Consider the following 26,212-nt stretch of genomic DNA (forward strand, 5'->3'; position numbering starts at 1 on the left):
TAGTCTAAAACTATAATCTATCAGATACTCATGCATGAGGTATACTTCAGATCATCAGTAAGCATAATTCAGACATTCAATGGATAAACAGTATGGAGAAATGGTTATAGACTTGCAGAAAACGATTTTCGTTACATGACACTTCTCCATTCCAACAAATCTGATACACTTTCTCACTGTAAGATTTCAAGTATAACTGTGATTTGAGATTTACTATTAATTATGTCAATTCTAAGGTAAATATTAATCAAAATTATAAATTATTAAGGTTCCACTGACTACCAGTAGTCAACAGGCAGATGAGAAATTAATCCTCTGTTTTATAAAACAGACTTATAGAAAAAATACTGGAAGTCTGAGGGAAAGGCATTTAAATACTTCATTAAAAGTTACTATCGGATAAGACTTTTTTAAAACTAGCAATAACTCAAATCAAATAAAAATCCAATAACCAAAATAAGAAATGTCCTGCTAGACCAAAAATTATGTTATGAAAAAACCACATTTGGAAACTTTATTTTATTGTTTAACTTCCAGGAATCTTGGTAATAATGTATTCAGAAGAGAAAATACACTGATCAGGTTAGATATGTAAACTAACATTTTAGATTGTAATTAAAATCTCTTAGCTGGAATAGACAAAAGCAAACATAAATGTCTTGTAAGTCTCACCTTCCGAGGAAATACCAGGACTGGCCAGAATTAGGATCTGCTTCCAAGGACTTTTGGAGATACTGAATAGCATAGCTTTCCTTGGTGGCTTTATCTCCCAGGAGATCTACAGTGTGATGCATCCAACCTACAGTAAATGATTTAAAAATATTTACGTAAATGACTTAATTGTTCTTCTATGTTTAAGAATACCAACTAGAAAACAAACCAAAAAAGTACTCTTTTCTGTCAATTTATTAATTTAGTTTGTAGTACATATTTCCAAAATTTAGAACTGCCAATTCCGGCCGTTAAGAAAGTCAGTTTCTCACAGTAAGGTAGTAAAAGCTATGAAGAGCTTTCATTCAAGAGAAATTAAAACAATTTTTAGTACTGATGTAACAGATTATAAATCAGACTTTTCTAATTTTGATATCTGAAAAAATTTCAAGTTATGAAACAAAGAATATAAAGATATTAAGTCTTATTTACTATTCCATATAAAAATAAATTAATGGGCTTTTTTTTTTTTTTGAGATGGAGTCTCACTCTTTTGCCAGGCTGGAGTACAGTGGCATGATCTTGGCTCACTGCAACCTCCGCCTCCTGGGTTCAAGCAATTCTCCTGCCTCAGCCTCCCGAGTAGCTGGGACTATAGGCGCGTGCCACCACGCCAAGCTAATTTTTGTAGTTTTAGTAGAGACAGGGTTTCACCATGTTAGCCAGGATGGTCTTGATCTTCTGACCATGTGATTCACCCGCCTCGGCCTCCCAAAGTGCTGGGATAACAGGCGTGAGCCACAGCACCGGGCCAATTAAGAATCTTCAAGACATTCCATTAACAAAATGTTTATTTCCAAGGAATAAATACAAGGCTAAAGAATCAACGATAGTTCAAATTAAAAAATATACACACAATCCTAGCTCACTGGCCCTGGCTACATATATTCACACCCTATATAAGATAAGAACTATAAGCCAGGCACAGTGGCTCACACTTGTAATCCTAGAATTTGGGGAGGGTGAGGCAGAAGGACCACTTGATGCCAGGAGTTTGAGACCACCCCGGGCAACACAGAGAGAGACCTTGTCTTTACAAAAGAAATTTTTTAAATCAGCCAGGCGTGGTGGCATGCGCCTGTAGCCCTAGCTACTCAGGAGGCTGAGGTGGGAGGATCACCTGACCCGAGGACTTTCAGGCTGCAGTGTTATGATCACGACACTATATTCCAGCCTGGGGGACAGAGCAATACTCTGTCTAAAATAAATAAGCAAACAAACTATAAAGTATTTGATGAATGAAAAAACAAACATTGCCTTCATAATAAAGCCTGAGTTTTGTCTGTAATTTTATCCATTAGGATTTTACTCGAGTTGTCTATACTTTTAAGAGTTATAAAAGTGTCAAAATATTTGTTTTTATTCAGTGATTTATAATTATTAAATTTTTATATTTATTATCTAAAGATAAATGATAAAATCTAAGCTTAAGTGACTTTAAAACTATATAAAAAATAGTTACATTATGAAAACATTCATATTGCTACAATGTTGGCTAAAAATTAAGAATAAATGATTTTCCCAGACCAAAAACAAAACTGAAAAAACAACCCAAATATCAAATACAAATAAGAAACATGACTCAATAATTAAACAACAAAATTAAAGGCTGGGGAGTTCTTTCACTATCTTTTTGGTGATAGCTACACATGACATCCAAACGAACAGATTTTCCCTCATGTTACACATTAGAATAGAACTGCATGCTCACAGTGTTAGATGTTCTACAGTTTTTAGATAAATTGTTTTATAGTCATTATAACTGATAAAGCTATGAAAACAAGCTCACCAACCACTGAGTGACATTAGATAAATCACAACTTCATTAAGTGCTTAAGCATATATCTGGCACAAAGGAAGTACTGAATCCTCCTTGGGTTAAATACTAGGGAATAATTTTGATAATTTAAAAGGACCAGCTGTACTAAAGAATTATACTGAGACAGACTGTGGGAAGGACAACGCTAGGCAGAGAATAGAAATATGCTGGGTTCAGAATAATTTTATCAACTCTGAGCAAAGGAATAGAATATATGAGCCACATATTTGCCATACTCAACATGTAAAAAACATAAAGAGAAGCATTTATAATACACTAAATGTATACTATTACATACCTAACTGTTGTAAGACAGTTGCTTTTACTTGTGCAGAAAGATTCTCCGTCTGCAAAAGTTGTTCATAAGCTTCTTTTGCAGAATGATATTTCCTCTAAAGAGCAGAAAAAGAGATTTGGAGAAAAATTAACATAATCTTTAAAGAACTACTTCATATATTAAGAATTATACAATACTGATGTTTTAGCATTATTTTTAAAAACTAAAAAAGTGATTTCATTATTGAATGTTTAACATTAGACAGCTGAGTAATAAGCCTTGTTCCAGAGTACCTAACACCAGTAAAACTGATATTCACTATAACAAAGTATCATTAAAATATGACTTTTAAAAATTTTCCAAATGCCAATAACATCATCTCAAATTTAATAACATAAGTGGTCTCAATTTATTCTACCTCCAAGTGCATAATCTGTCCGCTTAGAAACACTGAGCTCCCAAGCAACTCAATAAATAGAGCACATGTCAGGCAGGGCACGGTGGCTCACGCCTGTAATCCCAACACTTTGGGAAGCCGAGGCAGGCGAATCACGAGGTCAGGAGTTCAAGACCAGCCTGGCCAACATAGTGAAACCACGTCTCTACTAAAAATACAAAAATTACCCAGGCATGGTGGCATGCACCTGTAGTCCCAGCTACTCGGGAGGCTGAGGCAGGAGAATCGCTTGAACCCGGGAGGAGGAGGTTGTGGTGAGAAGAGATTGCACCACTGCACTCCGGCCTGGGCAACAGAGCGAGACTCTGTCTCTAAATAAATAAATAAATAAAGCACATATAAAAAATGCTGTAGACAAAATCTAAAGAAGTACAAAAGTAGTTAAAAATCTAAGTTTTAAAGATACAGTTTCTGGTGTATATAAAATATCCTTTAAAAATATTTATAACGGATATAATTTTAAAGACATCAAAACTCTGATAGTTACAGCCTAACAATGGTTGCAAGACTTAGGATTTCACAGGCAAATGTCTAAATGAAACCATTTAGCCACAGTTCTCAAGAGTACTGATATAACTGAAACTCTTTATTGCTACAGTTATAAACCTTAAGACAACTCCCCCAAAACAAAAGGAAAAAACTAACAAAAGAAAGGCTCATAAATATTACCTGTAAAACATACTTGGCAGAACAATGGATTGAAGTGGCTTTTATTCATATCATTACCAGTATATAACTGCCTGAGCAAACAAATATTTTTTTTAAAAAAAGTAGGTAGAAATACAAAACTAGCTGTATGAACCTCAGGCAAGTCACTTAAACTATGATTCAACATCAATAAACAACTGAAGCAATAAAACAAGAGCTAACATCCAATCTTGCTACCTACAGGGTTATCCTAATGATGGAAACAATTAAGGAGCTACACACACACACACACACACACACACACACACACACACACCACTAACATAAGGAAGATTTGAGAGAACTGTCCATTGAGATGATCAGGGGTTTTTCCGTTTGTTTGTTTTTTTGAGACGGAGTGTCGCTCTTGCTGCTCAAGTTGGAGTGCAATGGCACAATCTGAGCTCACTGCAACCTCCGCCTCCCAGGTTCAAGTGAATTCTCCTGCTTCAGCCTCCCGAGTAGCTGGGATTACAGGCATGCGCCACCACGCCCGGCTACTTTTGTATTTTTAGTAGAGACGGGGTTTCTCCACGTTGGTCAGGCTGGTCTCGAATTCCCAACCTCAGGTGATCCGCCCGCCTTGGCTTCCCAAAGTGTTGGGATTACAGGTGTGAGCCAGCGCGCCAAGCAATCCAGAGTTATTAAATCAACTTTTACTTATCAGCTAAACTAGTTCCCCCCAAACACTCATCTGGTCTAAAAAAGTTAATTAAATAGTTAGGCCAAGGATAAGGGTCAAGTTATTCAATTCCTTCAACTGATAAATATTTGTTAAACACCTAATACATAGCAGGAACTGCTAAGACTACACAGTAGTGAAAAATATATACAGAAAAAACAAATTAAGCATATTGTGCTGTGTATAACATTGTAATACTTCTCAGAGGAAAAACGAGCGCATATTAAGTTTAGAGTACTAGCAGGCTGGACAGAAAATGCGAAGATTACTTCACAAAGACCTCCCTAATTCCATTTAAAGACTACTGACTGTATCCTAAAACAATGGAGAACCACTGAATGATTTCAAGTAATGTGATCAGATGTAAATTTTAGGAAAACCACCTTCATGAATTATCTTAACATGAATTATCTTAATTATTTAACAAATGTTAAAATATACCCCCCAGCACTGTAATAAAAACAGTGACATACTTGAAAAAATGGTAGCATATTTGGAAATATGAAGTTAGATTTCTACCTTATACCATATAAAACAAAACCAGCAACTGCATTAAAGACCTGAATATGAAAGGTAAAAGTATAAAGTTAAGAGAAGAAAATGTAGGAGAACATTTCCTTGAGATGGGGGAGAATTTATTGGACATGATCAAAAAAACACAAATCATAAAGAAGAGTAAAGATCTGACTCAAAAAGCATAGGCAGAAAAAGAGGCAATGGACATAAGTAACCCAACACATAAAAGGTGAAAAAAAATGTAAAAAACTATACTCCTCTAGAAATCAGAACATACAAGCTTAAATGACATAACACCTTCTACCTTTAAGACTGGAAAACATAAATTTGAGTAATTCCAAGTATTGCAGGGATGTGAGTAAAGGAGAACACTCATGTCCTGGCGGAAGGGGATTTACTCAAAAAATTAGGAATACAAATATCCTACAATTCAGCAATCTTACTCCTGGAATATGTATGCCAAGGAAACCTTTCCACAGGTAATGTTCTAAACAGTACTGCTTGTAATATGGAGAAGTTGGGGGGCAATCTAAGTTTATGCCACTAGACAAGTGGAAACAAAATATGATGGATGCTTACAGAACATTAAATAGGAATTATAAATGATGTGTAAAAAAGTAACATGAATTTATCTTTAATAGTGTTGAGTAGAAGTTTTGCCTCTGACAATATTTGGAGTGGCATTCCACACACAGCTTCACATTCTGGATAAAATATAAAAGTCAACTACCAGATGGCACTGGAGAGAAACGAAAATCAGGCAAAACCAAAGGAAAAGCTCACACTTAAAGGAAGGAAATGGCACTAGATGAGTAACCCCCTTTTTCTTGGATTTTCACCTGAAGGCAGGCTTCAACTGGTACTTGGCTGGCTAGAACTCAAATAGAAATGGCAGTCTTACTACCCTGAAGAACCATAGGACAGATTTTGAGGCTACTGTAAGAGTTGGAAGTGAGGGGAGAAATCCCAGTCAAGAGACAGAGTGGAAACACCAAATTCCACACATAAAACTCTGCCCAAAGCTCTGACTGTGAATTATGCATGAACAGAACAGATAATGAGCAGCCTAAAAGAACTAGAAAGAGATTTCAGTTGCTGCCATTACAAGGGTGACAAAGTTTAGAGTGTGAATTGACCGGCTAATAAAGCAAAAATATATCAATCTTCAGAAAAATACAGTCAATCTCTACAATGTATTATTCATGATATGCAGGATAAAAATTATTAAATTTATGAAGATCAGGAAAATTTTACCTATATTCAAAAGAAAAGAAAATGAAAACCAACTGTGAAATTACTCAGATGGTGAAATTTGTAGTTTTTTATTTTTATTTTTTTGAGACGCACTCTCACTGTGTCGCCCAGGCTGGAGTGCAGTGGTGTGATCTCAGCTCACCGCAACCTCTGCCTCCTGGGTTCAAGCAATTCTCCTGCCTCTGTCTCCCGAGCGGCTACGATTACAGGCGCGCCACCACGTCCGGCTAATTTTTTGTATTTTTAGTAGAGATGGGGGTCTCGCCATGTTGTTCAGGCTGGTCTCGAACTCCTGACCTTAGATGATCCGCCAGCCTTGGCCTCTCAAAGTGCTGGAATTACAGGCAACAGCCACCACGACTAGCCCTGTAGATAATTTTAAAGCAGATATTTAGGCTGGGTGTGGTGGCACGTGCCTGTAGTCCCAGCTACTTGGAAGGCTGAGGCACAAGAATCGCTTGAACCTGGGAGGCAGAGGTTGTGTTGAGTCGAAATTATACCACTGCACTCCAGGCTGGGCAACAGAGCCAGATACTGCCCCCCCCCCCCAAAAAAAAAAAAAAAGCAGATATTTGAACAATGTTGACAAAAAGAAAAACATAATCCTAATGAATTAATGTACAAAAACTCATACTCCAGAAAGAGAAACAAAAGGAAATTCCAGAACTAAAAAATGTTAATCTGAAATTTAAAAAAGAAAATCACTATATGGATTGAATAGCAGATTGGAAAGTATATCAAAAAAAAAAAAAAAAAAGAAATCAGTGCATTTGAAAACATGTCACTAGAAAGCATACAGATTGAAGCGGAAAAAAAAACAAAAACACACACACATACATACAAAAGTTAAAAGTTAAAAAAAAAAAAAAGAAAGCATCTAAGATGTTTGAGGCAATAGCATATAGTCTATCATACATGTAATTGGAGTCCAAGAAGAGAAAAACGGTGGAGCAGAAAAAATATGTGACAAATCAATGGCTGAGAATTTTCCAAAACTGATAAAATATATCAAACCCCAGACTTAAAATACTATTAGTATAATTATAAAGAAAAAAAAAATCTGAGCACAGTGAAGTCAAATTTTTGAAAAACAAATATAAAGAGAAAGACCTTTTAAAAGCAACCAGAGCGAAACAATACAATACAAAGGATACAATAGGAATGACAGCTAACTTTATCCAACCATATCAATAATCAAATTAAGTATAAATGAACTAGACACTCCAAACCACCACCACCACCACCACCACCAATAAAAGAGACTGCCAGAACAGATTTACAAAAGGAAGAGTCAAGAACATTATATTTATGGGATGGACATTACAGGCCCCAAGAATTTAAGAACAATACCTTTATCATATACTCAGTTTCTACATGTACTTGGGTCTATTCCTGGGCTTTCTAGGATATTTCGCTGATCTGTCTATTCACATGCCAGTACCACATTTTTAATTATACAGGTTTTATTGGGTTAGTATATCCCATACAATCCTCCCACCCCTGTTTTATCCTAGCAATTTTTGCATGTTTTTCCCTATCAACTTAGCTAACTCCTAACAAAAGTTTGTTGGTATTTTTGTATTGATGTTTCTGTTACACTAAGGAGAATCAACATCTTTATACCGCTGAGTCACAGTCCCTCTCTTAAGTTTATTCCTAAGTATTTAATATACTTTGCTGAACACTCTAAATATAATTTTTTCCTGTTATGTTCTGACTACTGTTGTTGAAGCTTATTAATTCTGTATGTAAATTTGTGCCTATAACTTACTGCTCTCTCTTATCTAACTACACTGGCTAATATCTATAGTATAATACCGAGGACTAATGGAAATAGTAGGCATCTTCACCTTGCTCCTGATTCTAGTAAAAAGGTCTCTAGAATTTTGCCTTAAGTAAAATTCTGACTTTGAAACTAAAGCATATGTATTTTATCACGATAAGAAAGTAACCCTCAATTCCCATGTATAAGAGTGTTTTTATTAGAAATGGGTATTGAATTTATCAAAGATTTTTTCAGAATCTATGGTGATAATGATTTGACTTCACCTTTAGCTCTATTATTACAATATCAATAGATTTCCTAAGATTCAGTCAACCTTGCATTCCTGAAATGAATGACACTTGGTCATAGTATACTGTTGTGTTTTTTTAATGAGATAAGGTATTGTTTGTTAATATTTTATTAGCATTTTTACACCAATATTCATCATGATACCAGTCTGTATATTGATTCTCTTATCATACTGTTTTTTATTAGGTTCGGATATAATACTCGCTTCAAAACACAAAGGAAAAACATTATGACTGTTTCTCAAAAAATTAAACACAGAATTACCACATGATCCAGCAATTCCACTTCTGGGTATATTGCAAAAAGAACTGAAAGCAAGAACTCTAACAACTTACATACACACCCATGGTCAAGCAGCACTATTCACAACAGACAAAAACTGGAGGCAAACCAAGTGTTCATCAACAGATGAAATGGATAAACAAAATGTGGTGTATCCGTACAATGGAATATTATAGTCTTAAAAAGGAATGGAATTCTGACACAGGCTACAACATATACAAACCATACAGACATTATGCTAAGTGAAATAAGTCAAAATGCAGAAGCACAAATATTGTATGATTCCACTTTTTTTTTTTTTTTTTTTCTTGAGACACAGTCTTGCTCTGTCACCCAGGCTGGAATGCAGTGGCGGGATCTTGGCTCACTGCAACCTCCACCTCCTGGGTTCAAGCGATTCTCCTCCTCAGTATCCCAAGTAGCTGGGACTACAGGCACTTGCCACCATGCCCGGCTAATTTTTGCATTTTTAGTACAAGTGGAGTTTCACCATGTTGGTCAGCCTGGTCTCGAACTCGTGGCCTCAAATGATCCACCCCGCGGCCTCACAAAGTGTTGGGATTACAGGCATGAGCCACCGCACCTGGCAGATTCCACTTTTATGAGATACCTAGAGTGGTCAACTCACAAAGACAGAAAGTAGAATAGTGGTTGCTAGGAGCCCAGTGAAGGTGGTAACGGGGAATTATTACCTAATGGATACTTTGAGATGATGAAATAGTTTTAGTGATGAATGGTGGTGACAGCTGCACAACAATACAAATTTACTTAATGTCAGTGAGTTGTACACTTAAAATTGGTTAAAATGGTAAAATCCTATGTATTCATGAAATAAACCCTACATATTTATCACATACCTATGTATCAGCTGGAATTTTTTTCTTTATTTAGAGTTCTTGGATTCGTGTAAAATACTTATCTATATTATAGACGTCTAATATAGATAAGTATTATAGCACTTATCTATATACTATTTTGCTATATAGTATAATAACAAAGATAAGTCTATAGTGTTTTGTTAATATATTAATGCTTGACAGAAAAGTGTTAAAAATGAAACATTATAAACTGTTATTCAAAACAACATTATTTGTAATTATTCCTCAAAGAGGAGTAAATTAGTTAACAGTACATCTATATGTAAAGGGATATGATGCAGCTCTACACATACTGATACGGAATGATTTCCAAGACACAATATTAAGTTAAAATTTAAAGCAAGGTCAGAAGAGAACATACATTATTGGCTATCATTTGAATAAAATTAAATACAAGAAATATACATGCAAACATATGTGGACTTGCTTATATATACACTGAGTTTCTCTGGAAGGATTTAAAACCCACTGGTAACACTGATGGCTTTAGGGAGGGGAGTAGATGCCTGGGGAAGTGGAAGGAAGAGGATACTTCACTGTGTATTCTTTCAAAACTTTTCATTTTGGATTATCTATTCAAAAATAACTAACATTTTAGTAACAGAATGGAAAGGGAGAAATCCTCTATCTTGAAACTTTAAAGGCTATAAGAATTAAGATGGTAAACTGCTCAAATTATTTCACTAAACTCAAGAAAAAGAAAAGAAGCCCAGTTAATACTATCATTACTGTAGAAAAAAATGATCTGAAGGTCCCAGCTAATAAAACAGGGAAGGTAAATTAATTCATCAATATAAATGTTCAAGAATAATTGACAATATATTTGGAGATATGACATTACACAGTCATGCATCACTTAACAATTTCATCGTTGTGCAAACATCAGAGTATACTTACACAAACCTAGATGGCATTGCCTACTACACATCTAAGCTATACGGTATAGCCTCTTGCTTCTGGCTACAAACCTGTACAGCATGTTACAATACAGAATACTAAAGACAATTACAATACAATGGTAAGTATGTAAACATAGAAAAGGTACAGTTAAAAAAAACACAGAAAAAGTACAGTAAAAATACGCTATTATACTCCTATGGGACCACCATCATATATGTGATCCTTTGTTAATCAAAACATCATTGTGAGGCACATGTACAGAGAAGCAAAGTTATCTTTATTTATAGATGGTATGACAGTATACATAGAAACCTATGAGAATCATTTTTTTTTCCTTCCTTTAAACAGTCTCACTCTGTCATCCAGGCTGGCGTGCAGTGGTGCCACCTCGGTTCACTGCAACCTCCGCCTCCCCAGGTTCCAGTGATTCTCCTGCCTCAGCCACCCAAGTAGCTGGGATTACAGACACATGTTACCACACTCAGCTAATTTTTTTATTTTTAGTATAAACAGGGTTTCGTCATGTTCCCCAGGCTAGTCTTGAACTCTGGGCTTCAAGTGATCCACCTGCCTCGGCCTCCCAAAGCGCTGGGATTACAGGTGTGAGCCACCACACCCGGCCAATCTATTTTTTAATCTAATAAAATATTAACAGTTTGTCTATAAGATCATAAAAGATAAAAATACAGGGTTAGGGGATGAGAGCTCATTAAAATTAAACCCAAATGCCTATTACTAAATTTAACAATATTTTTTTTTAATCCTGTACTCATATCTCTACAAAAGACCTCTTTTGTTTTTCCTTTTTGTTTGAGATGGAGTATCGCTTTGTCACCGAGGCTGGAGCACAGCGGCGAGATCTGGGATCACTGCAACCTCCACCTCCCAGGATCAAGAGATCCTTCCACCTCAGTCTCCCAAGCAGCTGGGACTACAGGCGTGTACCACCACATCCCACTAAGTTTCGTATTTTTGGTAGAGATGGGATTTCACCATGTTGCCCAGACTGGTCTCAACCTCTTGAGCTCAAGTGATCCACCTACCTTCGCCTCACAAACTGCTGGGATTACAGGCATGAGCCACCGCACTCGGCCAAGACCTTTTTGCTTTCAAACATTATAAGCTCAATACCACAAACCCATTGTACTTGCTAACATTTCTTTAACACCATTCTAGGTAAAGTGGTATTCCATAACTTTAGTTTTAATTATGATCTTAGGATTTAATCCTGTGAAGGTCATGTGGGGAGAGGGCCCTCGGGGATTATGAAATGATACTTCTTCATTTATTAGTGGGAAGGCTTCTTCCTATGTAGAGAAGTAGAGAAACTTCCCTTGAACTATTTTTTGCCCAGCAGTAGCCATTAAATACATGTCACTTAAATTTCCTAGATCCATATTCATAAATAGGGTCCATTGGTAAAAATTGGTGGAACTATATAAAAACTAACTTTTAATAGGTAGGTAAGCAGGCCATCTTGCTTCTCTTAATTTTTCACTTGAAAATGAAAATTCTATAGTAGGGTTTTTCTAATCCTTTCATATGCTTACAGTGTCATCCTCCTGTCACCTAACAGTTATGTACTGTTTGCCATGAGTTTATTCTTTTGTTTTGTTTAATCTGAATCAGTATTAAAATTTATCAAATGAATCAATGGGAGGAGGGCCCTGTGCCCACATTACCTTCACAGGATTAAACAGTAAGACCAACAGACAACTTCACATCAGAAACAACGAGAGCCAAAAGACAATGTATTGTGAATTTCAAAGCAGTCAGATAAACAGAATTCCATCTCCAGCAAAAATACTCGTTAAAAATAAAGGTTAAAAAAACTTCTGCTTCTTTAGCTAATGACAGACCAGTGATCTCAGAGAGAACTAGAAAAACTAGAGTATGGGGTAGGGGGGGATGGGGAGGCAAAGGGGGGTTGGGGGGGTTGAGGTACCCAGAAATCTGATGCTAATTTTTTAAAGCTCCCTATGACAGCTCTGATTTATAAAGCTTCCCAGATAATTCTGCCACAGAGCTGGGTCTGGGAACCACCAACATAAATGATCTCAAACTATCTGATTACATCCTATAACAATATAAATAATGGGATGTAGCAGGATCTTGAATCTGGTGGGTATGAACTCTTCATGGCACATATATGCCTTATTGTAATACTTGGGCCAAAACATCAAAACAGACCTTATAAATTATGTAGGCATTAAAGAAAACAACAACAGTATTTGTTTCCTAAAAAGCTGTAAAAAATTTATGTCGGCCGGGCGCGGTGGCTCACGCCTGTAATCCCAGCACTTTGGGAGGCCGAGGCAGGTGGATCACCTGAGGTCGGGAGTTCGAGACCAGCCTGGCCAACATGGTAAAAGCCCGTCTCTACTAAAAATACACAAAATTAGCTGGGCGTGGTGGTGGGCGCCTGTAATCCCAGATACTTGGGAGGCTGAGGCAGGAGAATTGCTTGGACCTGGGAGGTGGAGGTTGCAGTGAGCCAAGATCACGCCACTGCACTCTAGCCTGGGTGACAGAGCAAGACTCCATCTCAAAAAAAAGAAAAAAAAAATGTATGTAAACTATGATGACCTAATTTTGAGTCTCATACAAATTTATTCCTGATTTTCCATACCACTGCCTAAAATGAACGTGTTATACTTTTATTTATTTTACTTTAAGCTCTGGGATACATGTGCAGACTGTGCAGCTTTATTACATAGGTATACACACATGTACCATGGTGGTTTGCTGCACCTATCAACCCCATCATCTAGGTTTTTCCCACATGCATTAGGTGTCCTAATGCTCTCCCTCCCCTTGCCTCCAACACCCCCCACCGAATGTGTCCTACTTTTATCATACAACTAAGCAAAATCAAGATGTATCAATCTTGACTGTATTAATCAACACACACAAAACCAAGATGTTCTAAAATTTAAAAGTTTTTTAAAGTAAAGGAGCCATGAAATTAATGGCAAGGACATCAGGAGGTGACTCTTGATGCTTTTCCAATAATGACACATAGAAGAGTTATTTCAGTCTTAAGAAAAAGCAAAAGAATTTAAAAAAAAAAAACAATGCATTACAACAACCATCTATAAACATTCTGAAAAGCAAGGCATTTGGCATCAAGAATAAGATAAATCTTAAATATAGCCATTTGAGCTTGCAAATGATCTACATCAAGTTCAGCTGTTTATTTTTTTCTTGAGACAGAGTCTCACTCTGTTGCCCAGGCTGGAGTGCAGTGGCAAGATCTCAGCTCGCTGCAACCTCCATCTCCCAGGTTCAAGCAATTCTTGTGTCTCAGCCTCCCAAGTAGCTGGGATTACAGGCGCTTGCCACCATGCCCGGCTAATTTTTTATATTTTTAGTAAAGATGAGGCTTCATCATGTTGGCCCAGGCTGGTCTCAAACTCCCGGCCTCAAGTGATCTGCCTGCCTCGGCCTCCTGAAGCAGTGAGATTACAGGCGTGAGCTACTGCGCCCAGCCGCAAATGGATCAAGTTTAAAGGAAAATATTAAATGGAATTTATTTGTACACAGCAAACACTCCTTGGAATAACTGTTTTACTAAGCAGCATCTTGATCACATTTAATGAGTATAAAATACAAAATTTACCTAAGAAGTAATGCCCAGAACTCCATTAAATTATCTGTACATTTCTGATTTCAGTAAAGCGTGATAGGAGTGATGATTTTTGTTTGCTTTTGTTTTAAATAGAGTAAGTTAAAATACTTACCTGGGTTTCATATAAGTGGGCAATGTGAAATTGAACTGCAAAGGATGAGGCAAAATAAAAAATCAGTAATAGTACAGCAGAATTTGGGGCAAATTAAGTAAGAATAACAAAATATCAAACATTATCAGTCTACACTATATAGATTTAAGTAATAGAAAATCATAACTTTTATTTGCTTTTACTAAAATAGACCATACAAACAAACACACGAAAGAATATAATCATGATAAGAAATCACATGTATTCATTGTTGGTCATTATCAAATGAAATTTCTGTCAATGTAATTATTAAAATTAGCATTAAATCTATAGCAAGTGAATATATGTTTTACAAAGTTCAAAATGGCAACATTAAGCAAATAGAGAAAACCTTTATAATCTATACATTTCAAAACACAGTATTTAAAAACTGAATCCCAAGTCAAACAAGAGTAAAATCAATATTTAATTTAAAAATATTAAAACCAAACTACAAACCAGTGATGACATAAAAAATTCAAAGAGAAATAAGTTTTACAAAGACAATAAGGAGACTGGTGTTGAAAAGAGTAACACTGGCTCAAAGTAGGTACTCTACATTTGTTGTGACATCAGGCATTATCATAGTTATCAAGTAATCAAGTAGACTGTCTAAACTATCCAAATCAACTAAACTGTAATAGCCTAAAGTCTCTAAATAGAAAACATGCTCTCCCATTTGAGTGACCAACCACCTTGTAGCACTCATGATGGTTCAAACTGTTTCAAATTCAACAGTTTTCTGCCATGTGGCACTCATCCTACCTATGCAGACATTTTTCTCTCAAGAGTAATGATCTACAACTGAGATTTAAACAGAGTAGAATAAAACGAGGATTTACCAAAATATTTAGTTTGACATTTATGTGACATCCCTAAAAAATTATCATTCAACTGACTTACCAAAGTTACCTTTTAGGTACTAGACCATAATGAATTAAAGGATAATCAGTTGTTTTCTTATAAACTAATTTGAAAAGAACTTTAACCATCTATATATTCTAGATGGTTTATATAACCTGGATATATAATTAAGAAAAACGTATAAATTGAAACTTTATAAATTACTAAACCAATGACTCAATTTGTTCAAATCGAACCTTATCTTAGAAACTATAAAACATTGCTGCATGTTATTTTTCTACCATTTATTCTACAAACACCCTAATCAGTACTGGATCCTGAATTTCATTTAAGAAAATAAAAATCCTTTGAATTTTCACAGGAAATTACCTTTAGTAAAAGTATGACGTAATTCATCTGGCTTAAATGATGATGTAATCCATACTATTTCTAAATCCATGTTATACTAAAAATTCTACAGGGTTTTCGCTGATTCAACAAATTCCTAGGGCATTTCTAAAGACTAAGACTACTTTTCACTAATATCTCTCTATACTCTTTTAAGTGATTTACAGGAGGCTAAGGCAGGAAGATCACTTGAGTGCAGGAGTTCGAGGTTGCACCACTGCATTCCAGCCTAAGTGGCAGAGAAAGATCCCGTCTCAAAATGAAACAAAAAACAAAAACAAAAAAGTAACTTAAAGCAAAATACTGACTTTTTAAAACACGAATCCTTTGTAGGACTGAAACTGTCATTAATTGCTCGATTTTTCTTATACCAGTTAAAAATTTTATTTTTCGGCTGGGTGCGGTGGCTCACGCCTGTAATCCCAGCACTTTGGAAGGTCGACGTGGGTGGATCACAAGGTCAGGAGACCGAGACTATCCTGGCTAACACGGTGAAACCCCGTGTCTACTAAAAATACAAACAATTCGCTGGGTGTGGTGGCAAGCACCCGTAGTCCAGCTATGCGGGAGGCTGAGGCAGGAGAATGGTGTGAACCCCGGGGAGTTGGAGCTTGCAGTGAGCTGAAATTGCGCCACTGCACTCCAGCCTGGGCGACAGAGCGAGACTCTGTCTCAAAATAACAATAATAATAATAATTTATTTTTCAAGTAAGAAGGTTTTTAAGAAATTCAGCATCAGTGAATATTCTTAAACCTTTTTACTGGATACTTTAGCATGTATTAAGTAAATACACCTAAATACATATCAATAAACATATAATCAACCCAGTCTGCTTTTGAAAAGACCCCTACATAGAAGTAGAAAATAATTGTTTGGAAAAAAATACTTCGTTAGAACATGCTTCATAAATGCATTCTTTTCTAATTAATTGAAAAATGTCAACTCAAACTTTCTAAATGATACATAAAACTATCATAAAAGTCACAAATGTCTTCATAATTACCAGTAATTTTTATCCCACACAGTAGGAATCAGTAAGCTATCAGATAAGAATCTTTGTATACTCATATGTTTCCCAAAAGACCAGCAAAATCTGTTTTTAATCCTACCAAGTCATCTACAATATAATACACAACAGAAAAAAATCAATCTTGTTCATTAGTGAAGATACTTTTAATTCAACAACTCACTTCACTGGCCTATCTATTTTAGACACAGGCTGTTCACAATATCTGGTCTTGCAGGTTCCATTTGTGTAAGTAGCCATGGCAACCAATACAGTTATATTAAACAATTCTAAAAGAAAAAATTGCACAGAATTTATCACTAACATTATTTTTATTTGCCATGAAGTGATCTGAATACATGTAGAAAACTACAGTACTTAATAATACTTACTTTCAGCATTGGACAAAGTGCAGGGATTACAGTCAACCAAAGCTAACTGAAAATGCTGCAAGAGGAGAGTGAGAAAATTAATGCACTCAATTTAGAGTCACATAAAAGCATCTTAAGATACTTTTCAGGTATGTAAGGTCTAAAATAATAATAAATACATGCTGTGCAAATAAAATACACTAGCCTACTAACTAGAAATACTTCGAACATTTACTGCTGACAACTGACATGCTGTGGGGTTATTTTCTTGAGAAAGCTGAGAATAGAGAATTTGAAGAAGAATTAATTTTATCAAGTTATCCTATGTATACTTTTATTTATATGAAAAAGGTGAAGATTTTCAAGTCAAGTAAACAGGAAGTGTTATACAACAGTTTAAATAGAGAACATATCATTATTTTTAAAAATCCAAGTCGAAGTCTGATGGTATTGTCAGAACACCACTGCTTATCTCAAAATGAGACATGGACTTCTGAAACAAAAAAATCACTATGAGAATTGTCATAGAGGGTAAAACTTTCCGTCTTTACTGATCTTTCAATAATCACTGTACTTAAGTGCGCCTTTTAAAATAGCCTGTGTCCAAGTTCATCTACCAAATACAACCGTCCTTTTACAATGTGACAATATATGTATAGAATTTGTAAAATTTCCCAGTCAACAATAAACCACTAATATAGTATCCATTTGTAATAGTATCATATAAGCACATTAACATCAATGCATAACACTAATTTTTAGGAATGCATATTATCAAGAACACTGGGTGACATTTAATATCTAGTTTATCAACATTAAACAAGGTAGATAAATTAAGACAAACAAGTAACAGAGTTGGTATAAAATCTAAGTTAAAAAAGATGAGTAAATCTCTTTAAACTCTTCTAAATAACATTCCTACAAATGTATATTCAAATTTTCTGAGCCTCTACAAATTTTTAGCATTAAAAGTAATTAACAAAGTGGAAAGCATTAAAAAAATGACCACAATAAATTCATTCCTATCCACAATCCAAAAATCTAAAGAGTTACCGATGTTGGCTACCCAAAAGTCACAAGGAAGGAAAAATTAGAAAACATCATTTGGTATGAGCACTGGCTATTATTAATGTATTCATTCAAGAATGTCTCTTGGCCAGGCACGGTGGCTCACACCTGTAATCCCAGCACTTTGGGAGGCCGAGGTGGGTGGATCACCTGAGGTCAGGAGTTCAAGACCAGCCTGACCAATATGCTGAAACCCCATCTCTACTAAAAATAAAAAATTAGCCGTTCATGGTGGTGAGCGCCTGTAGTCCCAGCTGCTCAGGAGGCTGAGGCAGGAGAATTCCTTGAACCCGGGTGGTGGAGATTGCAGTGAGCTGAGAGGGTGCTACTCCACTCCAACCTGGGCGACAGAGACTCCATCTCAAAAAAAAAAAAAAAAAAAAAAAAAAGTCTCTGATGTGCATGCATGATTAGGCCAGCCAACACTTGTAGTATTCTTAAAACTTAAAGCTGATTACATCTTCTGAATGGGTAGATTACTAACAAATGACTGTGACCCTTAAATGTTAAACGTTTAATTTATCCAACAAGTATTTATCAAGAGCCTATAATGCCCTAAGGACAACGCAGACACTAGGGATGCAATGGTCAACAAAAGTGAAAAATCATTTGCCATGGTTGACTGAATGAAAAAAATCTAACATTTGAACACTTTGAAAACTGCTTTTATTTTCCCTTGGCCTACTATGCAGACTACGTCTTCACACATCCGTTTAGTGTGCTACCACAGCAATAGAAAACAGACTATTTTAAAACGTTTGAGTACTATGAAAGCAAAGCATGCTTTATAATCAATTGCTTTCCTCTAGACAAAAAGAGCAGAAGAGTAGTCACACATTCAGACTGTACTACATCTCTAAGTCTAATTTGTCCTGTAAGCATAAATTAATATTTAGATAGATTCTTAACTGAGCCATCAAAGGATACAAACTGAAATGAGAAGAAACAGCCTTCAATATGGCAATATTTTAGTTTTACTATTTCGCTGAAACCCCACAAGGAAGAATAGAGATGTAGAATTCAAATAGCCTAGCCTACATTTCATCTATCAGTAATTCAAGATTCCACAATGAAACCTGGCAGGAGTATTTCTTGACCATGTTTTGTGTAATTATTAAGCAATCTTAAAAGCAGCAATTAAGTTACTGATGCACTATTTCAAACCCACAACACTATGAAATACCAAACATTTCCAAACATAGGAAAATTACTCAGCAAGAGAATACACATTAGTTGGGCACAGTAGCTCACGCTTGTAATCCCAGCACTTTGGGAGGCCGAGGCAGGCAGATCACCTAAGGTTAGGAGTTCGAGACCAGCCTGGCCAATATGGTGAAACCCCATCTCTACTAAAAATACAAAAATTAGCCGGCATGGTGGCGGGCGCCTGTGGGGGAAAAAACGAGAATCTGTTTCAAAAAATAAAAACAAAAAAAAACCACAAATGAATACACATTCAAAAGCATCCACTATGAGAATGAAAGAACTTACAGAATAATTACTAAGTGTTCATAAGAAACTAACACCATTCTACATAAAGAAAAACACTGATACGCCATTCAGCACTCTCAAGAGAGATGAAGAACCAGAGTGGGAATAACATGACCACAAAGCCTCATTTCCAGGACCTAAACCAGATGCAAAATAGATGTACCTATTAACATATACACCAGTATAAAGGACTATCAATTATGATAACCAGCCCACAAACCTGAAAATACCATGGTAAAATATCCAGCACCCTTCCCTGCAACCAACAGAGGCAGCTAGGAAACATCTGTGCCTCTCACTGAAACACTGCAGTGCTGAAACTGGCTACTGCTGTGTGAAATAATTATTATGCAGAAGAGGCCTCTGCAGTTCAAAGACTATATACAAACCTGAAGGCGGAAAGCAGTCTACAGAAAATTAGTTTCCAAGCAGGAAGATTTACTTATGACTTTTTTTTTTTTATGTTATAGAGATTTTCTTTTCATGGAGCACTTCTGGTCCAATTTAACGCAAGGTTTGATTCATTACTATTTCTGTTGACATCTTTATCACCAAAGTCACCTTTTGTTTTAAAAGCCTTCAACGTGTTCAATATTTCAAAATAATGTTATAGTATTTTGCCTAATACAGCCAACGAACTTTATTTCTATTGGGGGGGAGAAATCTATATTCATGTAATTAACACATAAAACTTGAGTTTCAAGACTTTATTTCCCTTTAAATTGTTTTATTTATAGGTGTATATAGTCTGATTATCTCATGAATCTTTTCACTTGTAGAACCCTTCAACTGTATTCCCAATCCCGAAAACAAGCAATGGGATAATTTTTTGCAATTGACAAATTATGTATTTAGTTATAAGTAATTAATTTGGAGCAATGTTTCGATTCCAGTACCAATCTAGAATGTTCTGATTCAGTGGGTTGTAGGCAACAACCTGCAAACCAGAAAAAAGCTTATACAAGTTATTCTAATATACAGAGTTAAACCACACTATTCTACTTTGAAGTTTTTCAATTATGTGCTTGCCCCAGAAACCTTTATTTCAGACTACATAAACAAGGTATGTGTAGTTGATACTGCTATTTCCAATTAAGGTAGACACATGGCATTTTAGGACTGACATGCTGGCAACCAGCTTTTACCAGCTTTTATCTATGCCAGGCATGCCTCTATGGCTATTCACCTACAGAATACAATGTTCACTGAAATTAATGCCTTAATAGGATTTTAAAAATTTTAACCTGCTCTGAGAATACACAGAAAAGACAACTCCATAAGAGAATCCAAAAAGATATAGAGGAGGAAAGTAAGAAATGAGTTGCTTCAGGCTGAGGAAACCACTGAAGTTATTTTTACAGAGCATTATAAAACAGGGTTATAATGACCATTTAAGTGAGAAAAGGAAAGGTGTGCCAGGTACTGTTGCATGTCAAAGATAAATCATTTTTCTTATTCATTGTTACAGATTGCCACATTTCTAAAATTATGAATTTAGGGTGGGGCATGGTGGCTCACACCTATAATCTCAGCACTTCGGGAGGCCAAGGCGGGCAGATCACTTGAGGCCAAAAGTTTGAGACCAGCCAGGCCAACATGGCAAAACCCAGTCTCTACTAAAAATACAAAAATTAGCAGGGTGTGGTAGCACACGCCTCAGGTGGCTGAGGCATGAGAATCGCTTGAACCCAGGAAGCCAAGGTTGCAGTGACCCAAGATCACGCCACTGCACTCCAGCATGGGCAACACAGTGAGATTTTGTCTCAAAAAAAAATAAAATTAATATTAAAAAATAAAATAAAAGTATAATTTGAAACCAACAAACTTGATTCCTAAAATGAATAGTCTATGGGTAAGAATAGGGAAATGCCTTAGGATGTCATGGTACTTACTTTAAAAATGTGGTCTCTAAAATAAGATACAGAACTGAAAATGGTTACGTTTTGGTGGGGCTTGTAAGCCATGTTCCTGGTCAAGATGATCTGACTGAGGTTCTCCCAAAGCCCTCAAAACTCAGTTCTGATTCTCTTTGTAATACAAGGTTATTACAACTCTTTCCAGGAGGGAATCTACTGCATACCAATAACTTGCTAATAGCTAACAAATCCTAACGATCTTCACTCAAAAAAGAGGCTTCTTTTTTGAAGTTTACCAGCCGGTCTCTTCTAAAAATTTCTTTAACAAAAAAAAAAAAAAAAAAAGGCAAGACAAAACACACTGTATACTGAAGACGTTCAAAATCTTAGTTCCAGCTCTTCTTTTTGGCTCCAAATTTCTATCTGTGTACATGAATATCTGATATCCCTCAGGTACCTCCAAATCAATTTACTCCCAAATGACTTATCTCCATTCAGAGCCTTTTCACCTCCTAAACCCAAAACCGGCTGCTACTTTATTTATCCCCTACTTTTTAACATAGTAAAGTGGTCTGAGCCCGTAAATGGGGAATCTCTTCCCACATCAAGTCAGTTAATAAATCTCTTTAAGATCTCTAGGATACATTCATTACCTTGCCCCCATCCATCCTATGAGCAACCATTTATCTTGCAGCTCTTGCTCATCTTTCTTCCTGCAGCTGTATCCTACCTAGTCTTCCAACTCTTCATTTCTATCATACTTTATAAAAGTATAGGTATGCAACTGACTAGAAATTTTTAAAAACTGGTCCTAGTTTGCATCTAATCTATGTACACAAAATGATCAGAATATGAGTCAACTTAATTTCCAAGGTATTTCTATCTAGTAAGCAATTTGCATTCATATTAGAGTGAGACTGAAATTTGCACTGTAGAATATCCTTTTAAAACATAACCTTTTTTTTTGTTTTTTTGAGACAATCTCACTCTGTCGCCCAGGCTGGAGTGCAGTGGCGCAATCTCGGCTCACTGCAACCTCGACCTCCCCAGTTCAAGTGACTCATGTCTCCGCCTCCAGAGTAGCTGGGATTACCGACACACGTCAGCACGCTCGGCTAAATTTTATATGTATGTATGTATTTATTTATTAGATGAGGTTTTGCTCTTGTTGCCCAGGCTGAGGGCAATGGCTCAATCTCGGCTCACTTTAACCTCCGCCTCCCAAGTCAAGCGATTTCTCCTGCCTCAGCCTCCCAAGTAGCTGGGATTACAGACACCCGTCACCATGCTGGCTAATTTTTTATATTTTTAGTAGAGACGGGGTTTCATCATGTTAGCCAAGCAAGTCTCAAACTGCTGAACTCAGGCGATCCACCCGCCTCGGCCTCCCAAAGTGCTGGGATTACAGGCATGAGCCACTGCGCCCAGCCAAACTACCTTTTTTTTAAATGTGACAATACAGTGACTGCTACATAAAGCTGCCTTTGAAGACCAAATATCTGTAACGCCCTTAAGTTGTTATAAGGTAGCACCAGAAATCGCTTTTTAATTAGAAATGACTTCTGTAGTTAAAAATATACTAGAAGAGGCCGGGCGCGGTGGCTCACACCTGTAATCCCAGCTCTTAGGGAGGCAGAGGCGGGAGGATAGCTTGAGCTCAGGAGTCCGAGACCTGCCTGGGTAATATAGCAAGACCCTGTTATCCACAAAAAGGAAAAAAAAAAAAAAAAAAAAAGACAAAAATATACTAGAAGAGAGAAAACTGTAACACAGGGAACCTGGAATCACCTTAACTCCTCAGTTTCAAAGAGAAAGAACGGTGCTACTGCACATATATGAGCAGCCATGTACTTTTCAAACACGTATTTTGCAAGTATTGAAGTATTTCAGCCGCTTTTACTAATTCACACTTGAAGGCATGCTATAGAACTCAGTGCAGAAATAATATCAAACAGAAAAACAAAATTGGGCAGGCAGAGAGAAATAGAGAAAGCATTATTAAGTGGCCAGATAAATAAATTAGGAGGTTGCCTCATATCAGAAACTATTATCTAGGAAATTGGTAAAGTACAAGCTGATGAGTAGTAGAAAGAGAAAAGAACAGGGAAAGGATGATTTTTTTCTACAAGTGAGAAAAAATAGAAAACAAAATAAACAGCAATGACCATCCTCTGCCAAAAGGAACAGTGATGTTACACACTCAGGTGAAACTGAGTTGTACTGTCAATGACTGAAACGAAAAGGAAGATTTAAATCAAAGAAAATAAACTGGCTTGCAGTTTCCTCAATCATAATCCAATCTACTGCTAACCATAAACAGCCAAGCAAAATCTGACTATATGAATTTTATGTATAAAGAACCAACAGTTACACCGGAGGAAGAAATACACAGTGTAACTAATACTAAAAAAGAATGTTCTTCTTTTCTTAAGACAACCAGAATAGTGTGCTAATATTTTTTGGTATCTGCCTGGTGGTTATCCAAAAACAGTATGTATTAAGAATTGCTTCAGTGAAGCATTTTAAATGTTAAATATGGTAGCAACGAAAAATGATATTAATTTGTGGATTTAGCCCTAAACTTAGTGATGTTGCTGTTGCTGTTACTCCACTAAGAAAACCATTAAATAAAAAGTACAGGCCAGGCGTGGTGGCTCACGCCTGTAATCCCAGCACTTTGGGGGGGCCAATCAGCACTTTGGGAGGCCAAGGCCTGAGATCACGTGAGATCAGGAGTTCAAGACCAGCCTGACCAATATGATGAAACCCCGTCTCTACTAAAAATACAAAAATCAGCCGGCTGTGGTGGCATGCTCCTGTAATCCCAGCTACTCAGGAGGCTGAGAGAGGAGAATCGCTTGAACCCAGGAGGCAGAGGTTGCAGTGAGCCGAGATCGTACCATTGCACTCCAGCCTGGGCAACAAGAGTGAACTCCGTCTCAAAAAAAAAAAAAAGTACCAAAAAAGTACCAAAAAATAACGATTAGGCCTCACCATTTTTACTCCCAACCAATTCCTATGAAGTCTATGAAGATTCTACAAATGCACATTCCATGATAAGCCAACACTATGCAGATCCTTTCTTGAAGAATTTCTTTCCCTTCCTGGTCCCATGTTCTAAGCCAAATCTCAGGATAAACACCAAATCTTATGGTTTTATAACTACCACCAATTATTCCAAGCTGTTGGGGGTGGGGAGAGGATAGGACTTTTCTAATCCCCTAAGAAAACTGAGTCATATGAGTGAGATGCCTTCCTCCATTCTTTCTCTCAAATCAACCCACTCAAGATTAAAATTTCCAAAATGCCAGCTGAAAGAGGTGAGAGCTATTGAGCATCATAAAGGAAATAGGGCAGAGCAAGTACGGAGAAATAATAGCAACTTTCTTTTGTCTTTAAGAGATGGTGCAGGTGTGTGTGTGTGTGTGTGTGTGTGTGTGTCTCACACTATGTTGCGTGTGTGTGTGTGTGTGTGTGTATGTCTCACTATGTTGCCCATAGACTACAGGCGCCCCACCACGCCCGACTAAATTTTTTTTTTTTTTTTTTTTTTTTCCCAGTAGAGACAGGGTTTCTCCATATTGGCCAGGCTGTTCACGAACTACTGACCTCAGGTGACCCACCCGCCTTGGCCTCTCAAAGTGCTGGGATTACAGACGTGAGCCACTGCGCCCAGCCCACAATATTTTAATTATATGAAACAAATGATCTGTGCATTCTACATGAATAAAATAATAAAAGACAGGAGGCATTTCAGATTTCAAAAGTGGTTTCTAAAAGGAGGTACATATAGATGATCATGTCTTCATGAATTGAGAATTCTCAAAAGAAGATATACAAATGGCCAACAAACATAGGAAAAAATGCTCAACAGCCCTAATGATCAGGGAAATGCAAATCAAAACCACAATGCGATACCACCTTACTCCTGCAAGAATGGCCATGATTTAAAAATCAAAAAATAACAGATGTTGGCGTGGATGTGGTGAAAAGGGAACACTTTTACACTACTGGTGGGAATGTAAACTAGTACAACCACTATGGAAAACAGTGTGGCGGTTCCTTAAAGAACTAAAAGCAGAACTACCATTTGACCCAGAAATCCCACTACTGGATATCTATCCAGAGGAAAAGAAGTCATTATATAAAGAAGACACTTTTTGCACACACGTTTATAGCAGCACAATTTGCAATTGCAAAAATATGGAACCAGCCTAAATACCCATCAACCACTGAGGGGATAAAGAAAATGTGGCATATACACCATGGAATACTACTCAGCTAAAAAGGAATCTGGATGAAGTTGGAGACCATTATTCTAAGTGAAGTAACTCAGGAATGGAAAACCAAACATCACATGTTCTCACTTAGAAGTGGGAGCTAAACTATGACAATGCAAAGGTGTGGAATGAGATAATGGACTTTGGGGACTCAGGGGGAAGAGAGGCAAGAGGGTGAGGGATAAAAGACTGCACATTGGGTACAGTACACACTGCTCAGGTGATGGGTGCACCAAAGTCACAGAAATCACCACTAAAGAACTTTACCATGCAACCAAACACCACCTGTTCCCCCAAAACTAGTGATATGAAAATAAAAACAAACACACACATACATTCATCTTTATATCAATCATGTGGGTGGCTATAATTATTCTAGTTCTTCAAACACAGAGAAAATCAAGAGTCAGAAATCTTACCCAAGGTCACAAAGATATGTGGCAGGGTCAAAGTTTTGAAAACCAAGTTTGTTTGCTCTGAGAGCTGTTTACACAGCACCAACACAGAATTTCAGAGACCCATTTTGTGAGAAAGTTATCACCAGTGACAGAAACAAAACAGGAGGCCCTACAATTTATTTCATGTGTGGGTGA

At 36.7% G+C, this 26,212-nt stretch overlaps 1 protein-coding gene across 8 annotated transcripts in view; it reads right to left on the bottom strand.

The window, feature by feature from the left end:
* The window catches only part of KDM6A (lysine demethylase 6A), a 229,722-nt gene that overhangs the window by 59,955 nt on the left and 143,555 nt on the right, over positions 1-26,212 (bottom strand). For all 8 annotated transcript variants that reach the window (XM_023202740.1, XM_023202739.1, XM_023202736.1 and 5 more), the window contains exons 7-10: positions 16,946-17,000; positions 14,278-14,312; positions 2,829-2,922; positions 673-799 (exon numbers count right to left, since the gene is read on the bottom strand). In XM_023202740.1, coding sequence (XP_023058508.1) covers positions 673-799; positions 2,829-2,922; positions 14,278-14,312; positions 16,946-17,000 — 311 coding nt within the window. The remainder of the gene's footprint in view (positions 1-672; positions 800-2,828; positions 2,923-14,277; positions 14,313-16,945; positions 17,001-26,212) is intronic.

Source organism: Piliocolobus tephrosceles, chromosome 12 (assembly GCF_002776525.5).
Source record: "Piliocolobus tephrosceles isolate RC106 chromosome 12, ASM277652v3, whole genome shotgun sequence".
Taxonomy (NCBI): Eukaryota; Metazoa; Chordata; class Mammalia; order Primates; family Cercopithecidae; genus Piliocolobus; species Piliocolobus tephrosceles.